The sequence below is a fragment of the Phytophthora cinnamomi genome (genome assembly GCF_018691715.1).
Source record: "Phytophthora cinnamomi strain GKB4 chromosome Unknown Contig5, whole genome shotgun sequence".
NCBI lineage: Eukaryota > Oomycota > Peronosporomycetes > Peronosporales > Peronosporaceae > Phytophthora > Phytophthora cinnamomi.
The window spans coordinates 448,005-471,370 of NW_027150938.1; the positions used below are offsets into that span (position 1 = coordinate 448,005).

Genomic DNA, 23,366 nt, shown 5'->3' on the forward strand with positions numbered 1-23,366 from the left:
ATAACGCCACACGACCGGCGCCGACGCCAACAACTACGTCCCCAAGGAGCAAAAGGACTAATACTTCGACTCGTACTCGCACTTCGGTATCCATGAGGAGATGGTCAAGGCCAAGACGTACGTGATCATCAACCTGACCTGTTCAAGGGCTTGGTCGTGCTGGACGTGGACTACGGCACGGGCATTCTGTCCATGATTGCCGCTAAAGCCGGCACCAAGCACGTGTACGGCGTCGACTGCTCGGGCATCCTGGCGCAGGCGCGCGAGATCGTCAAGGCCAACGGCTTCGCCGACAAAATCACTCTCACTCAGGGCAAGATGCAGGAACTAACGCTCCCCGTGGACAAGGTGGACATCATCATCTCCGAGTGGATGGGCTACTTCGTGCTCTACGAGTCCATGCTAGAAACGGCGCTGTACGCGCGCGACAAGTACCTGGTGCCCGGCGGCCTCATGTCCCCGGACCACATAACTATCTACATCGGAGCCATCGATGACGGCGAGTACAAGACCGACCGAGAAGCTCGACTTCTGGGAAAACGTCTACGTCTTCGACATGAGCTGCATCAAAAACATCGCCAAGATCGAGCGGCTCGTGGACACCGTGGGTAGCGACGCGCTGCTGACGGATGTGGTATCGGGAAATGAAGCCGAAGCCAAAACCCAAAGCCGAGACAGGGGGTGAAGAAGACTCGAGTCGCCGGCGCTAACTGGCAAGTCACAACCCATCGCTAGTCATTGGACCAAACGCCCCGGTAGCTGATTGGCCTAAATTAGCCGGTGACGATGACTCGTCCACGGTCCCAAGTCAAGCGCGGGCGGTTGCAGCCTGCTAAGTACGGTGCGAACCTACTGGCAAGATCCGAACTTATGAGTCGTCGGCGCCTGTCCCCAGTCGTCGGTGGCGTTTCAGCGGCCGTCTGAGTCGTCGGTAACGCCGCCACGTCGCAGAGAAAACGCCGAAGAGTCGTGAGTTACAACTGGCGGTCCAAAAACGGACGCGTTTATACTTGATATTTGTACTGATCGATAGGAAACTTAAGAGAAGACCAGATAAGCCTTTGTACAACAATAACAGAACAGCTTTTCCTCCCAACCACGCAAGGGCGACACCGGTGCCTGCAGTGAACGACCTGCAGCTCAAGGTAAACCTGGTAGGTAGGATTATGCCTGTCGGTGGGCACATCTACTAGTGTAGCGTGTGTTCATCCCTGGCAGGGCCAAGAGCTAGTGGCCGGTGTATTGGTAGCGACGAGTCGTCGCCAAGGAACTGGAGGAGCGAGAGCGCACTCCGTTTATTTCTTCCCGCCGGAGTATAGCTCCGGCACCCTCGTATCACGCCGTAAAAGGCCGGGACCCTTCCTTCTGAGGGCCTGCGAGGTATATTTTGTGTGTGAGAGCGTGCTAGCCTTTGCTCGTGGCTAGTGACGCTGAGTCTTCCGTCGGTCGACTAGCGGAAGCTCGGAACACAGGGGAAAAATCAACCCGGTGCAAGGGAAAGTTCCTGGACTTTCAGGATCTAACCCTAACAAGCCCATTGAGTCTTCGGTGACTTGGCGGGGAAAGTGTGCTTTATATAAATTAGCGCGTGTTCCTACACGACACGGACGTGTGCCCCCATCCTGGACATTGACCTGACCAAGGCGACAAAGGAGGAGCTTGCCTTCTCGTCCACGTTCAAGCTCACGGTCTTCCGCCAGGACTCCTGCCATGCGCTCGTGGCCTACTTTGACTGCACCTTCTCGGCCACGCACATGAAGATCAGCTTCTCAACGGGCTTCAAGGCCGATTACACACACTGGAAGTAGACCGTGTTCTCCCTGGAGGGTGAGCTGGCCTGAAGCTCCGGCGAGGTGACCGAGGGCGAGTTCGCCTGTAAACCCAACGCGGCCAACCCGCGCGACATGGACATTGTCTTTAACCGTGCTTCGAAGGCGTCAGTGGCTCGTACAACAAGTTCAAGCTACACTAAGCTACGCCGTCAAGCTTCGGAGCCCCATACATTAGCTTCCTATGTTACTACCGCATGCAGCTGAGTTGACCAGAAACTTAAACGCCTCTTTGAATGAAAGACAAGCTTACTCAAACATTATCATCCTCGCTCGCCCGTCGTTCTTGAACAACGAAGAATTCTGCTACTATTTTGTTTGACACACACGCTGCACACGCTTTTGAGTTACAGGGGTCGTGAACGCGTCAGCTTCCTCCATAATTCGTGGAGCTACTACCCTTCCCGCCCTTAGTTCCAATTCAGCTGGTATCGCCTGGGTAAAACTAACAGCTGGAGCGGTAGCAGCTACCAAATGTCGCCGTCATCATCGCAATCGCTGTCATCGCTGAAATCACTATCGTCGCAGGCATCAGGGAATAGCTAATACATGATGGGATTCACCTCGGACTTCCTCGCAATGTTAGTGTACACAAACACGAGCTTGTTTGTAGTGGGTCTAACTTGACTCACTACTTTAGCTTACACGTTGCGCAACGTGTATGAGGAAGCGTAAGTACTTAGTAATTACTTAGGTTAATTATATTTGAGTACACAAATATAAGTTAACTTAGACAAGACTCCAAGTAGCTAGTTTAAGGTAAAATGAGAACTGTATTGCTTGTAAATTGATCTTCCTCTAAAATCTGCTAAAAACTGTTTATCATCTATGAAAGGGTTGACAGCGGCTGGCTGTCAGAGCCCCGCTAATATGCATGTCTCTGATTGGTAGAAAGATGCTGCTTTCTACCAATAGGATCTTTGGGTATGTGTGGACCACTCACTGTGGTGGTCCACTTCAATGTATCCATCGGTGTGTCTTACACCAATGTGAGGAAGTATCCAAAACGTTTAACAGATAACCTATCTGTTAAATTCACAAGTGGCTTGTAGCCACTTGTACGTGTAACCGTTACACCATCCCCCCTTATAAGGTTAGACGCGCGGGGTCCCCGCACGTCAATCTTTGGAATTGACCATTCGTCAATTCTCCGCGTTTGGAGAAGAAACCCGCGCTCATTCAACGATGAGCGCGCCTCAGAAGAAGTCCGCAAAGTCGATGGGGAGTCATCTCTCCATCGACGACTACTCGAACGCCAGAAGGCGAAGTACGGTGACGTCGTCGACTTCGACGACGACGATGAAGACATGGAGGGCGAGGAGGACTCGCCCTCAAAGCGTAAAGACTCAGTGTCGAGCGAATCGCTCGACCCTCACGCCAAGAACGTTCGCCCGCGTGAAGGGGGACGAATCCGACGCTTCGAGTTCGAAGCGTTCGCGTACTGAGAGCGATACCCCACTCGCTTCCGCTGGGGCTCTCAGTACTCCGCGCGCTGCTGCTGCAGCGCGTGATGTTAAACTCAAGGCTCTCCGCGCGCTGCGCCTGCAGCGCGCGATCCATGGATGCCGTCCGCGTCCGAGATCGCGGACCGGTTTGGGAACTCGGTACCTCCGAATGAGGTGCCGCTGTACGTATGCAACGCCATCAAAGATGACGCTGTGGCTGCCGAGCTGCACTTTGATGCTGAAACGCATCAAAGGCGCGATTACTACATCGGACTCTTTCATGAGCTCCGATGGTCTCAAAGCAAGAAGACCTCTTCTCGCAGCAAAGTGCCCGAATAGCAGGCACTTTGTCAAAGCTGGAACGCCTTTGTTGAGAACTTCAACAAGAGGCCGAGTGCTTACCGTGATCGGATTAAGCAAGCGCGTGATCGCTTCGAGACGTACTCGAAGCGTGGAAAGCTGGAGCAACTTCATGTTGCTGCTGAGGAGGCAAATGTGCCGTGCGCTGTGCCCGAGGGCTTTCAGTGCACGAAGTGCTTTCCAGGCGCGGTCCGCTTGAGCGACCGCGACCTGAACGGGTACACATCGTTCCGTGTGCCCGAGAGTCTCAAGAGCTCCGTGCTAAGTTCTTAGCACGTGAGGGTTCGGGCGCTAGCGATGATCGCAGCGCTCGTGTTACTCCGCTGCGCCAGCGCGTACTGCTCTTCGTACGCCCTCACCATTTCCGGAACGTCCTCCAGCAAGACGTTCCGCGGCTCTATGTATCTCGATGGGGAGGAAATCCTCTCCAACGAATACGAAAACGAGCCCCTTGAGGGTTCGTTTTCGGGATACTATGGTCAACAATCCGCTCAACAATCCAGCGGGTTGAGCCGCGGGCGTCACGGATCGGCGGTGGCGGGGGTGGGAACACGCCCCGGGTATGATCAGCCCCGGGCTGATCAGTATGCGCCTCTCCACGACCGGGTGACCGTCGTGGAGCGTCTACAGGGCGCTGAGTTCGCCGCCCTGAAGCAGGAGCTGGCGAACCAGAAGGCCCAAGTCGCGGCGGTCTCGCAGACCGCCTCGAATATCCAGGTCGAGCTGGGGACCCAGATGAAGGGTTGCTCCAGCGCGTCCGCGCGCTGGAGGAGAGGTTGCTCGTCGCCGAGGCCAAGTCCTCCGCTTCTGCCTCGGCTCCTGCCGAGGCTTCGGGTCAGCCGAGCTAGATGGCTCGTGCTGCCGGTATGGCTTCAGCCGTCCGACGTAAAAGGTCGGATGGAGGCGCATTCTAGACGGTATGTCTAGCGTGTATGCGTTGCCGTGCCGTGCCAACACAGTGAACGGCCCGATGAAGCGCGGAGCAAGCTTGCTTGCTCCGAAATCCGAAACTGCATGTCTAGGCAGGTTTTGTGTAGCTAACAAAACTAATGAACCAACTTTAAATTCATTTGTGTTGCCTCTGCCCGCATTGTCTGCGTTCAGCTTCTGTTGATCAACAGAAGCTGCTATTGTGTCTTGGACAAACCGAATCACGGCTTGTCTTTTGGTGATGAAACTGATTGCATCCGAGCTGAAGTCATTCAGCTCGCTCTCCGCTAGAGGCCCGGCCTCTGCGTGGTTCTTTGCGGTGTCTGCGCCCTGCGCAGACCCGTGGTCGTTGACCATGTTGTTGGGGGAGTCTGCGCCCTGCGCAGACTCATGTGGTTTGTCCATTGTTGCAGCTGACACTGTGCAAGTGTCAGCGGTTTTCTGCGGCTGCTGTATTGCAGGCGTAGATCCTCCCCCACTTAAAGTGGGAGCCATCACTCCGAGTAAACTCGGTAGGCGTGGGTGCCGCATGGCATTCACGTAGAACGGTGTATGCCCTGTTGAGGCATGCACTGAGTTATTGATGGCAAACTCTGCCATCGATAGGCACTCGCTCCAGTATTGGAACGAGTGAGCATAGCTCTTCAACACATCGACGAGCACGCGATTCACGCGCTCGGTTTGACCGTCCGTCTGCGGATGATCCGCAGTCGACATGGAAAGCTGGCTCCCAAGAAGTGTAAACACTTCTTGCCACAGGTGCGCTGTGAAGCGCGGGTCTCTGTCCGACACGATGTCGGACGGCATGCCATGGTGTTTGAACACCATGTCGACGAGCAGACGGGCCGTCTGCTTCGCGGTCACCTCTGCTGGCACCGCAGCAAGATGTACCATCTTGCTGAAGCGGTCGACGAAGACCACAACACCGGTATTCCCTCCGCTATCCGGGGGAAGACCAAAGATGAAGTCCAAAGACATGGACTTCCAGCACTCCGACGGAGTCGGTAGTGATTGCAGTGGAGCCTGAGCGAATGGCGCAGGCTTCACGCGTTGGCATACCTCGCAAGCACGGATGTACTTGCGCACCCACTATACTGGTGGTGCCAGTAGAAGTCGCGCGTGAGAAGGACGTAAGTCTTCTCACGTCCGAGATATCCCGCAGTCGGGGCATCGTGATACTCGTACATGATCCTGAGTCGCAGGTCATGGTCATTTGGCACGACAACGCGATCCGCGTTGTCGTCGACTTCAATTGTAAAGCAGCAGTCCGTCGTGCACACGAAAGCGGTGTGCACGCGCTCGAAGAATGCTTGGGCAGCTTCTGACGGGACTTGTCAGAAGGCGCTGTGCCATAGGCCAGCAAGAGCTTCGTGTCCGCGTCGTGCGCGTACGCGGCCTTCACATCATCCAACAGAGATGATGTGGGTTTGCTCGATCGCATGGCGTCAATGGCATTGACGTCAACAGCTTCTGCATAGTCCGGCCGACGTGATAACGCGTCGGCCACCACGTTCAATCTTCCGGGTTTGTATTCGACCCGGAAGTTAGTCTCAGTAAAGAATGAGAGCCATCTCGCCATTCTTTGTGCTATGTGTGGTGACTTCACTGCGGTGCGCAGTGAAGCATGGTCGGTGTAGACCACAAATGGTCTACTCCCAAGCAAGTACACTCGGAACTTTGCGACTGCATACTTCATGGCAAGGAGTTCCTTGTCATGCACCGGATAGTTGCGCTCAGCTGGCTTCAGCTGACGCGATTGGTAGTAGACGACACGATCACGGCCCTCGTGATCGTGCTGCATTAACGCGCATCCGATCGCGAAATCGGATGCGTCACACACTACGTGAAATGGGCGATCTTGGTCAGCCACTGCCAAGATCGGCGCCTCAGTCAAGCCCCGCTTGACTGCGTCGAATGCCTTTTGGCAATCGGGTGTCCAATTCCACACAGCTTCTTTCTTAAGAAGTTGTGACAGCGGGCGGATCTTGCCCGCATAATCCTCCACGTACTTGCACAAGTACGTGGCCAAGGAACTGCCTCAGTTCCTTGACATGAAGGCGTTGGCCATTCATTTATCACTCTGACCTTTTCCGGGTCAGGGCGAACACCATTCTTCCCTACGAGACACCCGAGGACGGGTATCTCGCTCGCCCCGAAGATACACTTCTTCAGGTTCGCGTAGAGCTTATGTGTTCTCATAAGCTCAAGTAGCTTCCGGAGATGCACCCTGTGCATCTCTACGTCGAGTCTTCCGTCCACAGCCCGGCTGTGGATGAATACATCATTGAAGTAGCTCGGTGCGAAGTCGCGCACCGAGCGCAACAAGTGCGTCACGCACCTGTTGAAAGTCGCAGGGGCGTTCTTAAGCCCCTGTGGCATTACTAGCCATTCCCAGAGCATGCCGCTTGGCGTGCTCACTGCCGTGAGAGGGATATCGCTCTCACGCATTAGGATTTGATAAAATCCATCTCGCAAGTCGAGAGCACTGTAAACGGTGCTCCCGGCCATCGAATCGATGATAACATCTTTTCGTGGTATCGGCGTCTGCGCCGGTACCGTCGCATCGTTCAGCTTGTTGTAGGCATGAACGATGCGCCATCCGCCCTGTGGCTTCTTGACACAGAACGTCGGAGCACTGTGCGGTGACTTCGATTCCCGCACTTGTCCAGCTTTGCGACGACTTTCAAAGAAGTCGTCGATTGCTTTTACTTGCTCTCGCGGCAGTGGCCACTGCCGCGTGACACAGTACTTCGTGCCCGGCACGAGATCAATCTCGTGCTGAATGCCCTTATCCTGCGGAAGCTCCGCAGGAATGTCTTCCGGGAGTACGTCTTTGTACTCCCTCAACAATTCGTAATAGGGACTCGACTTCGGCGAGTCCCAACCTTGTTCCTCGAAGCGCTCTCGCTTCGTCTTCGCACTGAGAGTGTCTTCACTCTCAGTGGTACTTCCCATGAAGAGCTGCCTCAGCTCTTCGCTCTCGCCTCGCCGTTCTTTCGCTGTCCGAAGAACGCAGACTTGCTCGATGCGTCCATCGTGCAAGTCGCGCGTGAAGCGCTTCCAGCTCATGGCTGGAAGCGAAGTCAACTCCGACGCCGTCGTCGGAGGACTAGCGAGTTCCATGTCACGATACTGGAATCCAGTATCGGTGCGCGTCAAGACGCTTAGCGTCTTGACATTCGGCGTCACCGCCGCAGTCTGCCCAGCAGACTGCTCTTGTTGCGTCTCGGTCCCGGACCGAGACTTGCGCAGCGTTTTCCGCTTGCGCCGTCTTCTTGTTGTGCGGAGCCCGGCTCCGCACAGTTGTTCTTCTGGTCCAGGCCCGGCCGTGGACAGTTGTTCGCCGACGGACCCTGTCCGCGGGCGCGCGGTATCAAGCCCGGCTTGACCGCATTTTCCTTCGTGCAGCCCGGCTGCACGACAGCATGCAAATTGCGTCAGTGCGGTACGTTTGCAACCGTCCGCACTGTTTGCAGCGTCAACTCCCGGAGTTGACACGCCTTCGTCACCTCGACGCCATTCATTGGCGGAGTCCCTCATGACCGAGGGTGCGTCGGCTCCCGGAGCCGACGCGTCGTTGTCGACCTGACCGCTTCGGGTCAGGGACTGTCCCTTGCACGCTTGAACGTGGGTGTTGGTTCCCGGAACCAACACATTTTTTCTTCCGACGTCGGCAGCATTGCCGACGTTGGTCTCACTGTGCGCGCCCTCGCGCACTTCTTGAAGCACTCCGGGACAGCAGCATTTAGCGCTGTCTCGACTGGTGAGCCGCGCGCACCTGCTGGTGCGCGCGCTGCGGTAACAGGGCCATCGCTCTCTGTTCCGCTGTCGCGTCCGAAGCGCACGAGCGTGCGCTTCTTCCAGTCTATCACCGGATCATGCCGTGCAAGCCACGGCATGCCCATTACTACGTCGAACTTATCGTCCAGGTCCAGGACGATAAAGTGTTCGACAAACACTTGTTGTTTGTACTAGAAGCGCACGTTCACGACGCGCTTCTCGGTTTTACGATGGCACCTGTTGCCAATCGTACCTCAGAAAGACTTCGAGGTGTATCTACCTCCTCGAAGTCAAGTCTCGACAGGCTTCGTAGTCGAACAAAGTTGTTCGACGCGCCTGAGTCTACCAAAGCTCGAAGAGAGTCACTCGCTCTGTTCGAGTAAACCTTCAAGATGACTAGGTTTGGCCTGTCATCTTGTTTCTTGCAGTGAGAGCTGGTCTCACTGGGGGCTGCAGTCCTCAGTGTCGCGTGCCCGATGTCGGCACGCGCGACTGCATTACCAGTAGGGCGCCCCGCGCCTACTGGATGTTCACGTTTTTTGTTGGTCCGCGGCGATGCCTAGCATCGCCACGACGGCCACCTCCAGGGGGCATGGGAGCTGTGCACTCCCGTGCAAAGTGACCGATCCTTCCGCAACGGAAGCATCGCACGTTACCTCCCTGCTGCTGGTAACCAGCAGTTGTTGCATTCGAGAGGTCCATTGGTTCTGGACCTCCCGGCCTCGCTACCGGGCGCGGTTGGGGCCTCGGCACGTTCACATGCAGTTTAGCCTGCCGCAGGCTAAACTCTTCTTGTATGGCAAGAGTGATCGCAGCTTCGAGAGTACTCGGGTACTCTCGGAAGAGATAGGTCTTCACAGGCCCATCTCTAAGCCCTTTCATGAACGCGACGACCTTGGTCGCCTCGTCAGTCGGGTTAGTCACGATATTTGATACCAAATATCGTGCGCGCTGCGCGTAAGCATGGACGTCATGCTTACCCTGCTGGAGGTCGAGGAACTCCGCCCTCGACCGGAACTCGTTTTGCGGGGGCTCAAACGCTTGTTTGAGCTCCTCTTTGAACACTTCGTACGTGCTGAAGCACGTAGGATCGGAGAGTCGGCGTCCATACGCCCAACCCCTTGCGCGTCCGCCAAGGCAGGACATGGCGAACGCGACCTTCGACAGCGGGTCGACGATGCGTCGAGCCGCTATGGCTGTGTCGAGTTCGACAAGCCATCGGAGGAGAGGCTCGCCCTCTCTTCCCACGTAATTGCTTACGCTCAACTTTAATGGTTGAGCACGCGGTGTCGTCCCTGACGACGCCGTCACTGAGGAAGCAGCGTCACGCTGCTCCTTCATGATGAACCCCAGAGCAACACCATGTTGCTCCGTCGGCGATAGCGTACGCAGCATTGTAGCTATCGCCGCTTCTCCAATGACTGTTGACAGTCGTTGGAGGGCTTCCCACTCTGGGTCAGACAGGTGTGGGCAGTCAGCGCGTGCAACATGCGTTGCAGGCGTGTTGGAGCTCTCCATGGGCACCTCCGTGCTCATGTGGTTCTCGGCTCCGCGTTCGTACACCGCGTACGAACGTCAAGCAGTCGGTCGTTGGACGGACTACAAAGTGCTACCAGGTGTAGTGGGTCTAACTTGACTCACTACTTTAGCTTACATGTGCGCTACGTGTATGAGGACGCGTAAGTACTTAGTAATTACTTAGGTTAATTATATTTGAGTACACAAATATAAGTTAACTTAGACAAGACTCCAAGTAGCTAGTTTAAGGTAAAATGAGAACTGTATTGCTTGTAAATTGATCTTCCTCTAAAATCTGCTAAAAACTGTTTATCATCTATGAAAGGGTTGACAGCGGCTGGCTGTCAGAGCCCCGCTAATATGCATGTCTCTGATTGGTAGAAAGATGCTGCTTTCTACCAATAGGATCTTTGGGTATGTGTGGACCACTCACTGTGGTGGTCCACTTCAATGTATCCATCGGTGTGTCTTACACCAATGTGAGGAAGTATCCAAAACGTTTAACAGATAACCTATCTGTTAAATTCACAAGTGGCTTGTAGCCACTTGTACGTGTAACCCCGTTACATTGTTGACTCGCTCAGGTTTGAGACGATTGCGTAGTTTCGTGTGGATGAATCCGTGAATGCTCCAGCTTCGCTCACTTGATGCCGACGAGGTTGGGATAGACAACAATAACTTCGCGAATTGCTGCACCAGGCAATACTTTTTGTCGGGTAGCGACCACCAATTCAGAGGGCTATAGCGAATATTTTCTCTAAGATCGTCCCCTGTCCAACTGCATTTCTCTAAGCCAAACTCCTGCAGCTGTTCATGGAAAGCACCTTCGAGGTCCTCCTCCACCATACCTAACTCCTTGGCGAGATTCGTGGCAGAATTGATCAACTCCTTTGCGTCGTGGTCATCCATGGACTTTGTCTGGTCGAGCATGTGCGCAATTCCGAGCGGCGCCCAGCATATTGTCTTCTGACGGTTCTCAATAGCATTCAGCACATCGTTTTGCAGCCCCGCATCGCATCCTTCCAAGGTCTTAGTGTAAATTGCGTGGTTACGCAGCCACTGATACTGATGATACACCAGTGCTATGCTGCAGTTGTCGCGCTCAAATGCGGCAAGACTGACGTTTATGGGGTGGATAAGCTTCACCGCCAGTGTTGCATGCTCCCTGAATTTGTTGTCCTTGAAAATTGTTGAGGCTTCGTCCAGGTCCGACCCCTTGTAGTTATTGAGAAATGCCGTGTCAGCGAAGATTGCGGCGATGACATCTCGATTTTGAACGACGTTGGCAATGCATTTCTCGTGCGTATACCAACGTGTAGCCACCGTCAGCGAGAGAAGTCGACGCTTTTCACCTTTGTTCTTAAGTTGTTTATGGATATCACGGAACCGTGACCAAAGCCCACGCCGCCCCTTGATAAAGCGGGCTAGTTTCTGAACTTTCTCGAGCACATTCTTGAAAACTTCAGCCTGAAAATGTCCTTCACCAACCGGTTCATTCCATGCGCTGTGCAACCAGTGCAAACCATGCCCGGGCGCTCCTTCCTAACCAGCTTCCACGCTTTCTTCATGTTGGCGGCGTTATCGGTAACTACAGCGGTGACAACATTTCTACCATCGGCGAACTGAACCTCCTGTATCGCAGCTAGAATTGTATCCGCTATGGAGCGCCCCGTGTGCCCTTTAGCCATCGTATTGATAGATTTCCAGAAAATGGGCGGAAGCGTCGGATTCACGAAGACAAAATTAACGATGCTATCTCCGTTCACATTTGACCACCCATCCGTCACAAGGGTCCACTCCGTAGCACCACGCATAATCGCAATAATTCTAGCTAATTCGCGCTGAAAAAGCATATCCAGCAGCCGGCCCGAAATCTGGCGACGAGAAGGCAGCTCGTAGTCAAACATGGCTTGAAAATGAGGGTCATCAATTACTCCGAATGGAATACCTGTTGCGATAAATCCCATTGCAACTCTCAGGAAATTTGCTTCTTGTTGCTGATTGAGCGACTTGAGAGAAGAACTTCGTCGTTTTTTGCGTGAGCTAGCTCGCGGTGATGCGCTTTTAGGCGTACTCAACCAGCGTTTGGTCGTTGGTGGGGAGCTACTGGTCGTAGTCCGACGTGGCTTAGGTGGAGTCGCCAGTTTTTCAGCCCTTTGGTGACGACGCTGCGAATCGTACTCCAGCCATCGCGCTTTTGAATCCGTGTTAAGCCGGTCGCACTTGAGCACGTGCCGTAGTATGTTACGGGACGGCTGCGCGTTCTTCACGATCACTCCGCACGCGTTGCAACTAACATCTGGGTGGGGCTTTTCACGACATACACGAGCAACAGCTACGCCGAACAGGCCCCAAATCTCATGCTGCGGTGGTGCCATTGCCACTCAAGGCTCAGAACCAGGTCCGGTCACGAGTAGCAGTGGCTAAAGGTAATGTTCTTGCACTTCTAGCCAAGCGAAGCGACCCTCGGCGCTGTTGACGAGTACGCTGGCGACGATCGTTGTGTCGGCGGCGTGCCCTGTGAACTGGATGTACGATTCCGGATCGTTTGTAGACGGAGAAACTTCAACCCCGTGTCCCCAGAAACAAGGGATGCCTTTGGACACGGAGAAGTGAGTGGGTGTGTATGGGGGACGACTGCGCGGTTCCGTGCGTCTGCTGCACTTGGAGGGCTTGGACGAGAACGAGTACAGCAGCTCCTCTTGCCGGCGGCGGTTGAGTGAGGGGTTAAGCTATGAGAAGCGCGGTGACTTGAGGGAAGAGCTTCGCGTAGAGCTTGTCGGCAACAACGTGTGCAGCAGTACCACCAGCACAACTGTAACGTGTGAGACTGTGCGAGGGGGCTCAGGCGCGGGCAGCGGCACCAGCAGTACCGACAGCAAGAGGCCTGGGAGCAAGGCAAGTCGAATCTAAGAGTGCTGGGAGGTGGATCGAGGTCTTCCAGTATCAAGGTAGCATCACTTGCAGTTGGTTAACCTTCGATTTTCACCTTGAATGTCAAGGTGGGAATCAAGAATGTAAATGATTATAACCGTTAATATCAGCGATATTAACGGTGAATTGCCAACACTACTCCCTACCAACCAATGTTGAAGAAGGTCGTACTGGGATCTTGCACTTGGAGACTTGGTCGTAGACACCGCCGAGGCTTGGGGCGAGGCGAGGAAGGTCACTTGGGGGGTTGAATCGAAATTCAGAAGTGATTGGATTGTTGGAGCTTACACCCTAGGCTAGTGCTAAAGACACGCGACCATGCGTCCTATCAACTAGTGCGTCTAATCAACCATCATTCTACACTGCTCGTCCAATCAACCTACTCGTCTAATCAACGTGTGGTCGTATTGGACCGGTTCGGTTAACCGGTTCGGGTACCTCGGAACTGGTACAGTGTACCAAGGTTCAGTACCCTGCAACACGCCCCCTCAATGCGAACACGCGTGAACGCCGAGCGCAGCCGTCAAGTCCTTGTGGCGTGGTCCGGCAAGTCCCTTGGTCATGATGTCGGCCAGCATGGTGGCAGTCTCGCAGTACTCGACGATCACTTCGCCGCGCTTGACTTCGTCGCGGATGTGATGGTACTTGATGTCGATGTGCTTGGCGCGGCCATGGTTCACGGGGTTCTTGGTCATCTTGATGCACGACTGGTTGTCTTCGAAAATCTTCAACTCGGGCGTGACTCCTCTTGCAGCAACCAGGATCTCGCACAGCAGCTTGTGCACCCACTTGCCTTCTTGAATCGCCAAACTCAGTGCGATGTACTCGGCCTCGCTTGTCGATAGCGACACACTTGACTGCTTCTTGGAACCCCATGAGATCGGTCCGCCGGCGACTTGGAACAGGTAGCCCGACGTAGACTTGCGATCACTAAGATCACCAGCCCAGTCGGCATCCGAGTAACCTTGAAAGTCGATGCCCTTGCCCGGCGAAAAACGGAGTCCGTGCGACTTGGTCCCTTGAAGGTAGCGGAAGATGCGCTTGACCGCAATCCAGTGCTCGACTTGCGGGTTCTCCATGAAGCGTGACACGTAGCCGACAGCGAACGCAATGTCCGGGCGAGTCGATGTCATCAAGTGCATGAGTGCACCGACAGCCTCGCGAAATGGCGCGTCCAACTTGGTCATGGCGTCGCTTGATACTAGCTTCATGCTGATGTCGACCGGGCTTGCAGCGGGTTTGCAGTCTTGCATGCCGAAGCGCTCCAGGATGTCGTTGATGTAGCGAGCTTGGCTCAGCGTAACACTGCCATCCGCGTTGTCGACCACCTCGATCCCGAGGATGAAGGAACACTTGCCACTGTCGGTCATCTCGAACCGCGACTTGAGTTGGCGCTTGACTTCCGCGATCAGATCAGCCGAACTTCCGGTCACCAAAACGTCGTCTACGTAGACCAGCAGCAGAACGCATTCGCCGTCGACGACCTTGATGTAGAGGCAGGGGTCGTAGCTTGACACGCGAAATCCGATGGAGCGCACATACTCGTCGAAGGTCTCGTTCCAAACTCGCGAAGCTTGCTTGAGCCCGTAAATCGCCTTGAGCAGTTCCACGCAGTCGAAACCGTCGTCCAGTTCCACGCCTTCAGGCACGCTGCAGAACACCTTCTCCTTCATCAAGCCGTACAGGAACGCAGTCACCACGTCGAGCTGGTCCATCGGCCATCCGAAGTACTTGGCAACCGCAATCATCATTCGCAGCGTGACGTACTTGACCACGGGCGAAAACGTCTCGGTGTAGTCGATGCCATACTTCTGCACGAAGCCTTTCGCGACGAGCCGAGCCTTGAACTTCTCGATCGATCCGTCCGCGTTGCGCTTGATCTTGAACACCCACTTGGTTCCGACTGCGCGCTGGTTGTTGGGCAGTTTGGCGGCGCGGAAGACACCTCGCAGCCGCATTGACTTGAGTTCGGCACGAATTGCCTTGCGCCACTGGACTTGGTCTGGTCCGTTCACAGCTTCTTGAAACGTCTTCGGCTCCGCGCTGTCGCTTGCTTCCACAGCATTCGCACTTGCACGCCAGAACATGGGTGGGGTCGAGCCGTCTTCATCGTCTTCTTCCGATTTTTCTTCTTGCGTCGCCGTAGATTCACGTTGGTCTTCATCTTCCGAGCGTCCAGGCGCACTTGCTTCTTCGAGTCCAGCACTGCGACGAGGACGCCGAACATTGTCGCGATCTTGGTTGTCCGGACACGATTTGCGCTTCCCCGCCTGCGTGAACACCCTTGTGCCGGAGTCGTCGGAGACTTGCATGTCGTCGAAAACGTCGGTAAGTCGGTTGACTTCTTCACCATCAGCAGCCTTGGAGTCGTCGAAGCTTGACTCATCGAATGTGACATCGCGAGAAATCACCACCTGCCCCGCCTCGATGTCATAAACTCGATACGCCTTGGAACGCTCCTCGTAACCCATGAAAATTCCTTCGCGAGCTTTCGGGTCCCACTTGAGTCGCTTCTCCTTCGGCGTCAAAACGTAGGCCTTGCACCCGAAGATCCGCATGTGCTTCACGTTGGGCTTGGACTTGTAGACGATCTCGAACGGGGTTTTGTCGGGCGACTTGGGTGACGGCAGACGATTCTTGATGTAAATCGCCGTCATCGCTGCTTCCGCCCAGAACGTCTTGTCCAACCCGGCGTAGTGAAGCATGCTGCGGCCGATGGTCACGATGGTTCGGTTGGCTCGTTCAGCCGTCGCGTTGGTTTGGTGCGCATACCGAACCGTGGGCTGCACTTCGATGCCGTGGTCTTCGTAGTACGCCAAGAGCGAATTGGTCGCGAACTCCTTGGCTCCGTCATGACGCACGAACTTCACCCTGGCATCGAATTGCTTCTCCACCTTGGTGATGAATCGGCGCAAGCAGCCTTCACTCTCCGACCTGGCTCGCAGACAGAATCCCGACATGCAGCCGCTGGCTTCGTCCGTGATCAGCAACAGGTAGCGGCTGCCACCCAGCGACTCTTCCTCCATGGGTCCGCAGATGTCGAAGTGGAGGAACTCGAACGGCTTGTACTTGCGCTTGTTCGGGTTGCTCGGGAAGGGCTTTTGCACCATTTTCCCTTGTTGGCACCCACGACATTGGCTTGACTTCTTCGACGATGTCGGCATTTTCGCACCCGTCACCATGCCACTTGAGACCATCTTCCGAAGAACGTCATTCGGCGCGTGACCCAAACGCGCATGAAGATCCACCGCGTTGACCGACGCCTTGGACACCGAATTCGCAGCGCAGCTTGGGACTCGGAGCCAGTAGAGGCCGTCGATCAGGTCCGCGGAAGCCACGATTTTCTTCGACTTCTTCTGTGCGATGTGCATTTCAGCACCATCAAACACCACCTTGAACTGTCCGCTTCGGTTGATCTGCGGCACCGAAAGCAGGTTCTTGTTCATGCTTGGCACGTAAAGTGCATCTTGAATGCGGATGTCGCGCTCCTTGCCGTTGGGCAAAGTGACCCGCTGCATGACCGTCCCGACTCCCATGATCTTGGCCGTGTTGCCGTTGGCGACCGTGAGTTCACCTTCGTCGCACACCTTGATGTCGACAAACTTGGCCTTGTCGTTGCAGATGTGGTGCGTGGCACCACTGTCGATCGCCCATGAGCCTTGAAACTTGTTGGTCCTGGAGACTCCACACTCCATAGAGACCGCGAACGCGACGCAGTCGTCATCGCTGTCGTCACGCCACTGGACGTTGTTCGCACCGCGACCAGACCGGCCACGTCGTGCACCTCGATTCTCCTCCTTCTGCTTGGTCCAGCACTTTTCCATGACGTGCCCCGATTTTCCGCAGTACGTGCAGTGGCGACTTTCACGCTCGGCATTGAAGGCCCTCGCAGCGTCTTCAATCTTCACCTGAGCCGTCTTCTCGCCCTGCCGCTTGATGTGCTCATTCGTGAGCACCTTGATCACATCTTGAGTGCGCAGCTCTGCGTTGCTCATCTCCAAGTTGAGAACGACGTTCTCGAAACTCTTGGGCAGACTCCTGAGCAAGCAGATCGCCACGTCTTCATCCTCCATCTTGGCGCCGATGTTGCTGAGCTTGGCGCTGATGTTGAGGACTTCATTGCAATGATGAAGCACATTGCCGCCTTCTGCCATCTCCATGCTGAAGAGCTGGCGCTTCAGGTAGATGCGTCCAGCCTTCTGCGACCCCCCGTAGAGCGAACGCAGTCGCGTCCAGGCCACCCACGCTTCCTCGCAGTCGTCGACCACATGATGGTAGTCAGCATCCATGTGGAGCAACATCAGGCCGAACGCGATGTTGCTCGACTTGACGTAGTCGTCCTTGGCCCTCGTGTCCGCGAAGCTTGGTTTCGTCTCGCGGTTCACGACGCTCCACACCGACTTGGTCAGGAACACGCCACGCATGTAGCGGTTCCACGTGGCGTAGTTGTCGCCGTTGAACTTGTCGATGGAGATCTTGGTGTCTTGGACAGAGGACATGGTGCTTGGGCTCATAACCTGAAGAAGGTCGTACTGGGATCTTGCACTTGGAGACTTGGTCGTAGACACCGCCGAGGCTTGGGGCGAGGCGAGGAAGGTCACTTGGGGGGTTGAATCGAAATTCAGAAGTGATTGGATTGTTGGAGCTTACACCCTAGGCTAGTGCTAAAGACACGCGACCATGCGTCCTATCAACTAGTGCGTCTAATCAACCATCATTCTACACTGCTCGTCCAATCAACCTACTCGTCTAATCAACGTGTGGTCGTATTGGACCGGTTCGGTTAACCGGTTCGGGTACCTCGGAACTGGTACAGTGTACCAAGGTTCAGTACCCTGCAACAAATGTGCTTGAGGTCCTAGTAATACCACACCTGCGATTGAGTAGGAACTGGGTATGACACTAATCAACTGTAGGAATGAAGTTGTCGAGCCGATTGGAATGAGTTCATTGGTGTCAGTCGATGCGGATCACGAATACTCACACCCAGATATTTATTATGGCAACAATTTCATACTGTACGGAAATCTCGATTTCGCAATAATATGTTATTTCATTAATATAATACTATAATTATTGTATTATATTATTTTTTCCGTGCACTGCTTCCGAATGTGCTGGTGCCGCACACTTTGCGGCGACCAATAGTATATGCAAAATATGTGATAGAGAGACCTGCGCCACTCACTGACGGGGTAGCTGAGCTCAATGATCTCTACCTACGCATATGGAAGAAGAAGAAGAAAATTGATTACCTTGTAGGCAGGCTTATCGCAGTGCTGGAGAGAATGACCCGATCTATTTGATCCCAGGTTATTTAAACACGTGTTGCCGAGGGTTGGCCCCCTTCAGAATCCCTAGGTGGTGCAATACCGTCTTGATCCAGGTGGAACTCGGTCGAGAGTCGATAAAATGCTAGTATTAATGTTCCCGGAACGGAACCGGCAGCTCTGCCAGAACATCCCGTTAGTACATATTGAAAATAGTTGTCATGCGGAGACTGCATAGTGCACTATGGCTTGTAGTTTACTGGGCTTAACCCGAAGCCCAACTCCCTTCTCATTACACGCCCCCGGTGCATGAGTATACACGAGTTGCCGCGTCCACACCTAGGTCAACGGTTCAACGCCGACTGCCAACAAGTGCGAGGCTTACGACGACCAGACGGCTGACAGCCGACCCTTCAACGACACGGCGGGCCTCGGGAATAGGGACGGCGGGGAGGGAGCTACATAGACACCTGGGCCCCGGCAAGCCACAGGCGGCTCCCACCGGATATGCAAATCGGGCGAGGTGACGCCCCGTCACGGCTGATGGTGCTCGGAGGCGTCGTCCTCTCACGGCCAAGGTGCGTTCTGGAGTGCACCTCGTGCCCCCGTGGTCTCTCTCCACGGTCCCGGCCACCCTACTTGGTACGTCGCCCTCATGTGCACTGTCCGCCACTTTCGCCTACCTTCGTTGTTACTCCAGGCGTTGGCCGACTACCCTCGAGTCGCAGAACCACACGCGGGAACCTGTGCTTCGGCGCAACTTCGTGTATTCCTTTAGTCTTGACTCACCACTAGCCAGTGATAAATCGCAACTGAGGGTCGAACGGCCAGACCGCCGCTCGTTGCCCCCACTTAGCCTACTCCCCGTCGCCTAGCTACCCTAAGCTATCACACGGCGCCTTCCTACTCCTACTTGGACCTCTCCCTCTTCGCTCTCATCTCCGTGTTCGTGGCCTCCTGGCCTCACGTCGTGGGCTCACACGTCGCCCCTCCGTTCTCCGATACTTACCGCTCCTCACTGCTCACGCGTCGCTCCTCCCGGCGATCTTCCGCGGCTGCCGATCTTCAACTGCGACCTGCTCCCGTCGCTAGTGCCCGTAGTCAGCTGGCTCGCCCCGACCACCGACCGCTCGCTGTCGTACAACTTCGTCCCCGACTCCACGCTGTGCACCACCCCGGTCACCGCGTCAAGTCGATCTCAACACACGTTCCGTCCAGCCGCTCCTGCACACGTCCGGCAACCCAGTGACAGGGCTCCCTACTACACGCCATCCCCGGCATCAAGATCGTCCTCGATCTTGTGGGCGTCGTCGAGCGCCTCGAACTCCTCGGCCGACAGCCAGCGCCGGCCCATCGGCCCTCCACGTCGTACGCCGTACTGCACTTCGTGCTCCAGTACGTATCTGCCTGCCCGATTTCGCACTCGTCGCCGCGCTCTCTCGATGATGAACCCTGCTGTTGGTACCTGCAGTAGCTCCGGCATCGGAGCGGGCCGTCGCGGCCGTCCTCGGCCTTGCAGCATTTCCACTGCAGCTCCTTGATGTCCGCCTCGACCATCACCAGTGACAGCTGCTGTTCCATCGTCAGTCCCGCCGCCGCGTTGAGGTCTAGGTGCCTCTCGCGCAGGCTCGTTTCCGTCTCCGTCTTCGTTTTCGGCATTGCGACCGCCGTGAATCCGACGATCACGGTTTGTACTAGTCTCCGCCGCGGCTGCGGCTTCCTGCTCGTCACGCATAACTTGCCTGCGCGATGCGCGCGCTTCGCGCGCGGCGTCAACTGCTTCACGTCGTTGTCGCTGCAGCGCCGACTGCTCTTTGTCATTGCTCGTCTTCTGTCGCCGCCGCTTCTTCGAGAGTGATGCCGGTGCCTCACTTGCTGCTCCTTGCGTTCTCCCTGACGGAGGTGGTTGCTGACTGCCCCCTCTTATTGCTATTCCTGGCGGTCTCACCACTACCGGCCTCTCCGCCGTTGCTATCTTCTCTGCTGCTGCCGGTCCCACGCCTTCTTGTCGGCGGGTCGCCATCGGTTCTAATCCACCGGACCGGTGGTTCCGCTCTCCGTTCTCCGTCCTGCCGTCCGTCGGCTGGATTTCTTGCCGGAGATCACTGTCGCCTCCCTCGTTGGTGTGGGCGTACGCCTCTGCCTTCCTTGCCACCGTCGCCATCTTCTCTTCGGTCGCTCTCGTCACCTGCCCGGCGGTCGCCTCAGCCGCGTTTACCGTCGTTGGCGTTGTCACCGCCAACATCGTTGCTGCCGTCGCACTCGCGGTCGCCCTTTCTCGCGCTCCGCCATCCCCAGTCGTCGGCACCTCGCTTGTCGTCGTGCTTAGGCCCGTGGACTTGCCTCGCGTCGCGGTGGCGCTCACCAGAGCCTCCGCTGCTGCGTTGCTGCGTGGCGTACGCTCGCGGGGCGTCTCGCCATCCCCAGCGTAGACCACGACGCGGCGCTCACTGCCACTTGTCGCCCGCGCCAGTGCCGGCCGTGCTCTTCTCTAACTCGGTGGGCTGCCCCACGTTGCCGCCCTCGGACGCCAGCATCGCGAACCCTTCCTCGCGTGTGCGGCGCCCCTCGTCCTCGTAGTCTTCCCGGATCAGGTCCTGCGAGCAGTAAGGCCGGGGACCTTACGCTCGCGGGCCGTTTCCCGTCGTCGGTCCGTTGTCTTTTCAGCCGTCTTGCCTTGCGTCTGCGTCCCTAGCGGCCAGGTCAGACCGCTTCAGGTCGCATTCTCGCGCGTAGTGTCCGCTCCGCCCACAGTAGAAACAGTCGACGCCTGGCCGGTGAACGGCCGGCGTGCTTCCTCCTGGCGCCCGCTGCGCTTGGACGCGCTCCTGGTATCGGTCCAGGTTGCGTAGCCGACCCTCACGCGTTCCTAGCGTGGGGTTGGTCGCGCTCGTCGCTCCTGCCGAGTCGCCGTAGTTAGCTTCCACCTTCAAGGCCTTCGCTGGCCGTCTTCCGTGCTGGTCGCCGCTTTGCCGTTTTCCGCGTGCTCCAGACTGGTCACCGCCAGCCGTTTGAAAATTCCAACCTTCACCCAGAGTAGCTTGCCTACCAGTAGGTACCAGTGAAAATCCTGGTGGAATTGCCTTCCACCATTCAGTTGAACTGGCTCCTCCCGTCGATACCGGTCTGCCTTCGGTATCGTACCGGGGTGGCTTCAGTGTCGCCCCCCACATGGGGCCATACCCAGTTGCTACATTCGTCAAGTTGCCCCGAAGTCCCGATTGCTCCTGGCTGCTCATCGCTCCAGCCGTCGCCAAGAGCCCGCGCCCTCGCTGGGTCTCCCGGTCGTCCCAGCGCGTCATCGCGGCCTCAAGTCCGACGCCGTACCCTTCTCCGTACTCGCCGACGTGTGGGACCGCCAGCCGCACAGCCTCGTCAAGTGTCTGCGGCCGGTGTCCTCGCACGTGCGTCGCGCCTTCGACGCTGTTCATTCCCTTGAGGAACGCGTTCACAAGCCAGCTCTCGCCGACGTCGCCACGCTCCCCAATCTCTCTCAAGGACTGCGCGTACTCCACGAGGCGCTCGCCCCGCATCTGTCGTCTTGCGTTCAAGAGGTCAACCACCTCCGGGGTCGTGCGTTGGGTCAGGTACTTAGCCCTCAGCATGCCCGCCAAGGTGTTGATGTTCTCCTCGCTGGGTGGTACGGAATCCATGACGGTGGCAAACCACCGCTTCGCCTCTCCGTCAAGGTGTGACGCCACTTCGTGATAGAGCTGCCCGTCGCTCCACTCTACGCCCATCGTCGAAGCCTGCCGACGGACCTCAGCGCGGACCGTCTTCAGCCACATCGTGACCGGCATGCCGTCGTCCAGCCCTTTGAACTTGGTGAGCTTCAGTGCTCTGGCTTTCTCGCGCACGATCACCTGGCGTGGTGGGGTCTGGTCGTCCGCCCAGGATCCCCAGTACCTCGTCGTTGGTGGCATGCCCGTGGCCAGTGATACGCGCCCAGGGTGTTCGCCACCCTGGTCGCCACCGCCACCCGCCACCCGCCGTCAAGTTGCTCATCGTCGTGTTGGTTGCTGCGCTCGGACTCGTCGCCATGCCCGTGGTAGCCGCAGTACTCGCGGTCCCTGCCGCGCTTATCGTTACCGCCGTCCTCGGGGTCGCCGCCGTACTCGGGTCTGTCGCCGCACGCTGCATCGCGCCAGCGGTGCTTCCCGGTATTCCAGCTCCAGCCGGCGCCCCGCCAGCCGTCGCGCTGCCGCCGCCAGGGTTCGAGCCTCCCGACCCGGCGTTCGTTGGAGTGTCGCCCGTTGTCGGTCGGATCATCTCCGTCTCGACCAGTACCGTTCCTCCGTCTTCCGTTTCCAGCGTCGCTGATGCCGTCAGCTGCGGCTGCCGTTGCTTTGCCGTCTCGCGAGCCGCTGTTTCTGCTCGTTCTTGCGACGCGGCTCGTAGCTCAGCTCGTTGATCACGTTGCGTAGTCATGTCCGTTCGTTAGCTCCTCTATAAGCACAAATAAACCCCTCGGTTAGCTTTCTCGTTCTCACTCTTATCTTTTCTCACTCGTTTCCAGAGTCCGTTGCCCGCTGACGCTAAGCCCGCTAAGGTCCTCAGTCACGACCTAGCCCGGAAAGCGCCTGTCATGACCACCATGTAGGTTACTGGGCTTAACCCGAAGCCCAACTCCCTTCTCATTACACGCCCCCGGTGCATGAGTATACACGAGTTGCCGCGTCCACACCTAGGTCAACGGTTCAACGCCGACTGCCAACAAGTGCGAGGCTTACGACGACCAGACGGCTGACGGCCGACCCTTCAACGACACGGCGGGCCTCGGGAATAGGGACGGCGGGGAGGGAGCTACATAGACACCTGGGCCCCGGCAAGCCACAGGCGGCTCCCACCGGATATGCAAATCGGGCGAGGTGACGCCCCGTCACGGCTGATGGTGCTCGGAGGCGTCGTCCTCTCACGGCCAAGGTGCGTTCTGGAGTGCACCTCGTGCCCCCGTGGTCTCTCTCCACGGTCCCGGCCACCCTACTTGGTACGTCGCCCTCATGTGCACTGTCCGCCACTTTCGCCTACCTTCGTTGTTACTCCAGGCGTTGGCCGACTACCCTCGAGTCGCAGAACCACACGCGGGAACCTGTGCTTCGGCGCAACTTCGTGTATTCCTTTAGTCTTGACTCACCACTAGCCAGTGATAAATCGCAACTGAGGGTCGAACGGCCAGACCGCCGCTCGTTGCCCCCACTTAGCCTACTCCCCGTCGCCTAGCTACCCTAAGCTATCACACGGCGCCTTCCTACTCCTACTTGGACCTCTCCCTCTTCGCTCTCATCTCCGTGCTCGTGGCC

General features: G+C 56.5%; 4 protein-coding genes across 5 annotated transcripts; 1 reads left to right on the forward strand and 3 right to left on the reverse strand.

The window, feature by feature from the left end:
- Positions 1 to 138: 138 nt before the first annotated feature.
- Positions 139 to 1,808, forward strand: IUM83_09764 (protein arginine N-methyltransferase 1; the record flags this gene model as incomplete). Of its 2 annotated transcripts, XM_067934227.1 has the most annotated exons (2): positions 139 to 503; positions 1,586 to 1,808. In XM_067934227.1, 2 exons carry the CDS (start codon positions 139 to 141, stop codon positions 1,806 to 1,808), a joined length of 588 nt encoding a protein of 195 aa, XP_067799324.1. The 2 variants fall into 2 exon arrangements, with proteins under 2 accessions (XP_067799324.1, XP_067799323.1); XM_067934226.1 differs by lacking the exon at positions 1,586 to 1,808 and having other exon boundaries at positions 139 to 612.
- Positions 1,809 to 13,284: 11,476 nt separating this feature from the next.
- IUM83_09765 (Integrase catalytic core protein) lies at positions 13,285 to 17,295 on the reverse strand (the record flags this gene model as incomplete). The annotated part of the gene is made up of 2 exons (XM_067934228.1): positions 13,285 to 14,446; positions 14,564 to 17,295. The coding sequence occupies 2 exons, from the start codon at positions 17,293 to 17,295 to the stop codon at positions 13,285 to 13,287; spliced, it is 3,894 nt and encodes a 1,297-aa protein (XP_067799325.1).
- A 2,032-nt stretch (positions 17,296 to 19,327) lies between these two features.
- Positions 19,328 to 19,887, reverse strand: IUM83_09766 (uncharacterized protein; the record flags this gene model as incomplete). The annotated part of the gene is made up of 2 exons (XM_067934229.1): positions 19,328 to 19,469; positions 19,532 to 19,887. 2 exons carry the CDS (start codon positions 19,885 to 19,887, stop codon positions 19,328 to 19,330), a joined length of 498 nt encoding a protein of 165 aa, XP_067799326.1.
- A 626-nt stretch (positions 19,888 to 20,513) lies between these two features.
- Positions 20,514 to 22,494, reverse strand: IUM83_09767 (Retrovirus Polyprotein; the record flags this gene model as incomplete). Its single annotated transcript, XM_067934230.1, has 3 exons — positions 20,514 to 20,663; positions 21,261 to 22,028; positions 22,156 to 22,494. The coding sequence occupies 3 exons, from the start codon at positions 22,492 to 22,494 to the stop codon at positions 20,514 to 20,516; spliced, it is 1,257 nt and encodes a 418-aa protein (XP_067799327.1).
- Positions 22,495 to 23,366: the final 872 nt, after the last annotated feature.